This window comes from Nicotiana attenuata, chromosome 6 (assembly GCF_001879085.1).
Source record: "Nicotiana attenuata strain UT chromosome 6, NIATTr2, whole genome shotgun sequence".
In the NCBI taxonomy this organism is placed as follows: domain Eukaryota; kingdom Viridiplantae; phylum Streptophyta; class Magnoliopsida; order Solanales; family Solanaceae; genus Nicotiana; species Nicotiana attenuata.
Genome location: NC_031994.1, coordinates 25,441,023 through 25,445,985, shown reverse-complemented (window position 1 = coordinate 25,445,985; position 4,963 = coordinate 25,441,023). Strand labels below are relative to the sequence as shown.

Here is a 4,963-nt window from a genome sequence, read left to right as displayed (position 1 = left end):
TGGTTTCGAGGGGAATCTTAGAAATCAATACCCAGTGGCGCCTAGAACAGTAACCCCTCACAAATTTTCTGACCTGTTAAGCATCATTCGGGACATTCGAGATGAAAATTTGGCCAAAGGATTCTGCACCTTCTACTTTTTGTACCAGCGTTACGGGAATCCCCGTGGCTTCGAGACGCCAGATACCAGTCTTACTCACGCGGGAAACCAAGACAAGTGGGAAGCTCGGAGAGGATTAGCTTTTATAATGGCGTTCCTGGGTATTTTGATTTGCCCCAGAAAAGATGGGAATATAGAGTTGGGGCTCGTGGGGATAGCTGACTTTATGATGAAATAGGCAATTGGGACCATAGTGGCGATGATCTTGGCCGAAATTTATTGAGCCCTGACCCTTTGCCGGGAAGGAGGAAAGTTTTTTGAAGGGTGCAATATGCTGTTACAATTATGGATAGAGGAACATCTTTGCCACCATCCCGGATACTTGAATTGTGGTATGACTGGTCTGGAATGCATCGAAAAACATGAAAAACGGGTAGAGGGTTATGAGTTCCCGGAGGGTACAAAAGCATGGCATGCCCACTTGAGGTCCTTGACTGCAAACAAAATCGAATGGACGTTCGGGTGGCTCTCGGTCGGTGAAGTAGTCTATATGTCGGCTGAGGAGTGTTTTCTGCTGTTTATGGGTCTTCGGAGTATCCAGCCTTATGCTCCGCACAGAGGCCTACGTCAGTTAGGCCGATACCATACCATCCCACATGATGAAGATTTGAGTCGGCAGGTTATCGAGTTAGAACCAAAAGCTACCTTTCCAGAAGAAAAAGTGCGTCGGATTTGGCATCAGTGCAGATTCTTAGAGCCTAAACCTCAAGTACGAGATCTATCTAGAGGTGAGTTGGAGCCTGGTTACCCTGCTTGGTATGGTAAACGATCCCGAGTTCATCAAAAGCCCGAAAGGCCCGCAAAGAGACCCCATGTCCAACAATTCACCGACGGAGCACAGGTGCAATGGGACTGGTTGACCAAAGAAAACGAGTACAGGGCTACCATAAGCAAGTTAGAAAGGCAAGTCATGGACCTTCAGTTTGAAAATGGTTTGCAAGCTGCTGCAAATGAAGGAGAAAAGAAAAAACTAACTCGGGAAAATGAAGCCCTCAAAGTTCAAATCCGGAAGTTGAAAATAGCTGCTAGAAACTCGGAAAGAAGCCGAGCGGATGAAAGGCTTATAACCAGTCTGAAAAAGAAAGCCCTTGTGTCAAGATGACCTGGAAAAGTCTGAGGCCAGTCTAGCGAAAGTCCAGACACAATGGGCAAAGAAGGCGGAAGATCGGGCACGGTTTGTGCAACAAATGAAAAGGAACAATGAAGGGACAATCACTAGCCTAAACAGAAAAGTAACTACCCTCGAGAATGAGGCAGCCAAGCAGGCCAAGGACTTTAAAGCTGATAGGGAACACTATTATGATTTGATGGCTCAGATGGAGGAAGAAATGCAACAGTTGCAAAATCAACATCTCCACGACACTCAGGTGTTAGAAGCCTGGAATCAGCAGGTCGGGCGTCTGCTTCAGGAAAAGGGTAGAATCCGAGAGAAGGTCAGGGCCATTGCCGATTACATTGTTGTGAAGTGCCAAGCATGTGAGGATATGACCCACACCACTTTCTTCACGGCAGTGATGACATTTGTCCGACAAATAATGAGAGATTTGGAGAGGCTCCAAAGGGATCTTGCATATAGGCCCGTGGCGAGACCGAATGATGTCCCACGGGCCCAGGGGCATTTGAGGCATTAATGTATTCGTGATCTTTGCTTGAGTCTGTATTTTCTTTCTATTGAAGTATGTCAGTTTGCTTTTGAGTCTGTATTTGCTTTCTGTTGAAGTATGTTAGTTCGTTTTTGAGTCTGTATTTTCATCTTTTTATCAGAGTCTGTAAGTTTCTTTTTGAGCATGTTAGTTCTTTGAGTCATTGTAATCAAAGCATTTGCTTTTTATGAAAAATTGAAAATCCCAAAATGTTTTTATTTATTTTTCATTTATTTCCCCCAGAACTACGCTCGGTCTGATTCATGCGGGGTCAAGTATACGTAGGCAATCTCCATAGGATTCGACCATAACCAAAAGAAAAAAAGGTGATAAAAAAAAGAAGAGAAAAAGAAAAAGAGAGGATAGGTGGTATACCCGACAAGATCACGATAGGAAGTACATATGGGATGATCTAGCCCAAGCATTCGCCTGCCATTTTCAGTATAATCTTGAAATTGTTCCAGACCGTCTGTCATTGACAAAGATTGAGAAAAAGCCCGGCAAGAGTTTCAGAGAATATGGCTTCCGTTGGAGAGAGCAAGCAGCGAGGGTTGACCCACCGATGAAAGAAAGTGAAATGGTGGACTATTTCTTGCAGGCCTTAGAGCCCACTTATTTCGGTCATTTGGTGTCAGCGGTAGGAAAGTCCTTCAATGAAGTGGTAAAAATGGGGGGCATGGTAGAGGAAGGAATCAAATCTAACAAGATCATGAGTTATTCAGCAATTACGGCGACCACCCAGGCCATTCAAAACGGTACTGGGGGTGTACTAGGGAAGAAGAAGAAAGAGGACGTTGCGACAATTGAGTCAGGAGCTTGGTTCGGATCCAGGGGCCCATCACCTTACTATAACCAGCCTCGACCCCACCACCAAACTTACCCCCACACTCCATATAGCCCACCACAACACTACTACCCACCGCCAGATCCCCATTTTTATGTCCATCATGCTCAAACATACACTCAACCTCCTACCCACACACAATGGCGTGCGCCAACCCCACAGAATACCTACCCAGCTCCACAAAATGCCTATCCACCCCCAAGAGCCTACCGAAATCCCCCTGGAACAGGTTTTCGGCCCAATCAAGCCTTCAAAAATGAGAGGTTGCAAAAGAAGAAGACTTTCACTCCATTTGGAGAATCCTATACTAGCCTATTCCATAGGTTGAGACAATTGGGTATGTTGAATTTGATTGAGCCTAAACTGCCAAATCCCCCCCCCCCCCCGACGAAATCTTGATCACTCGGTGAGTTGCGAATATTATTCAGGTGCTCCGGGACATGACACAGAGAAATGCTAGCAATTGAAAACAGCTATTCAAGAGCTCATTGATACCAATCGGATCGAGGTCCAAGCCCCAGAAGCGCCCAATATCAACCAGAATCCGTTGTCGACCCATCATGAGACCAATATGATCGAGAAAGTGCATAAAGGAGGGAAGCCTAAGAAGCCCTCACAGACTGTAATGATGATTCGGACCAGTGAAGCCAGGTCGAGTGAAAAGCCAGCAAATGAGAATTCAGTGATCAAGTTGAAAGGGACAGACAGTAATCCATTTGTGGTAGTCGAGAAGGGGTCCTCAAGTGGGGTTGCAGTGAAACAAGAAAAAGGAAAAGTGGTGGTACCAGGGGTTGCCAACAAGCCTATTGTAGTTGTGGAGGGTGCTCGCACAGAGCCTGTCATTATCAAACCGGTAACTCAGCTACCAATAGTCAACAGCAAGGTCGTCCCTTGGAATTATGGCCGAGTGGCAGTGACTTACAAAGGGAAAGAGGTTAAAGAAGAAGACTGTGAGACCCATGGTTTGACTCGTTCGGGGAGATGCTTTGCCCCCGAGGAGTTAAGAAAAGCCAAGACCTTTAAGGATAACCCAGTGCTGGTGAAGAAAGCTCTGACCGAAGAGGAAGCGGAAGAGTTCTTGAGAAAAATAAAAGTGCAAGATCATTCTATTGTAGAGCAGTTGAGGAAGATGCCTGCTCAGATTTCACTGCTGTCATTGTTAATCCATTCAGACGAAAGTCGGGCGTTGATGAAAATCTTGAACGAGGCCCACGTTCCTGACAAGATCTCAGTAAACCACTTGGAAAAGATAGCAAACAAGATTGAGGTAAACAGAGTCACTTTTTTCGATGATGAGTTGCCCGTGAAGGGTACTGAGAATAATAGAGCCCTTTATCTTACGGTGAAGTGCGAAGATTCCGTGGTTACTCGGGTATTGATCGACAATGGTTCCAGCGCCAACATTTGCCCTCTCTCCACTCTGAACAAACTGAAAGTGGATGATGAAAGAATTCAGAAGAACAGTATTTGCGTTCGGGGGTTCGACGGTGGAGGGAAAGATTCAGTCGGAGACACAGTGTTGGAGCTGACAATAGGGTCAGTTGAATTTACCATGGAATTCCAAGTGCTGGATGTGGCGGTTTCTTACAATCTCTTGCTAGGTCGACCCTGGATTCATGCCGCCAAGGAAGTGCCGTCTACCCTGCACCATATGGTTAAATTTGAATGGGACAGGCAGGAAATTGTGGTGCACGGTGAGGATAATCTGTGTGCCCAGAGTGATACAGTGTTCGTCAAGAAGATCCCAGAGGGGAAAAGCATTCCAGTTCCTAAAGTAACGGCCACATCAGTCATGGTGGCTTCTAAGATGTTCAGGAATGGCTTTGTGCCTGGCAAGGGTCTGGGTGCCTCGCTGCAGGGCATCGTACAACCAGTTTCTCTTCCTAAGAACCTGATACATTTGGTTTGGGATTTAAGCCCACAGTTGCAGACGTGAGAAGGGCCAGAAAAATGAAACATAGGGCATGGGTCCTTCCATAGCCTGTCCCGCGTCTCTCCAGGTCATTTGTCAGGCCTAGCACCAGAAAGCGCCCAGTATCAACGGTTCCCAGTTTATTAATTGATGTTGATGGAGATTTGGTTAAAGGGTTCGAGAGGTTGTTCAATAATTTTAACATGGTAGAGGCTGGAGAGGGCTCGAGTAAAGCAGATGTGCAATTCGGTTGGCCAAGTGCAAAGATCAACAATTGGGAAGCTACTCCTCTTCCTACTCGGAGGGAGTTTTGGTAGTCGGCTTTGATTTTTCTTTCAGTTTATCTGGATTATTCCAGGGTTGTAATTCAGATTCTATGTTCCGTCCGTTTGGATGTGTTAAACC

General features: G+C 46.0%; 1 protein-coding gene across 1 annotated transcript; it reads left to right on the top strand.

Annotated features, from left to right (window-relative positions):
- Positions 2,380 to 4,582, top strand: LOC109227704. The gene is made up of 2 exons (XM_019392902.1): positions 2,380 to 2,557; positions 3,120 to 4,582. Exons 1-2 carry the CDS (start codon positions 2,380 to 2,382, stop codon positions 4,580 to 4,582), a joined length of 1,641 nt encoding a protein of 546 aa, XP_019248447.1.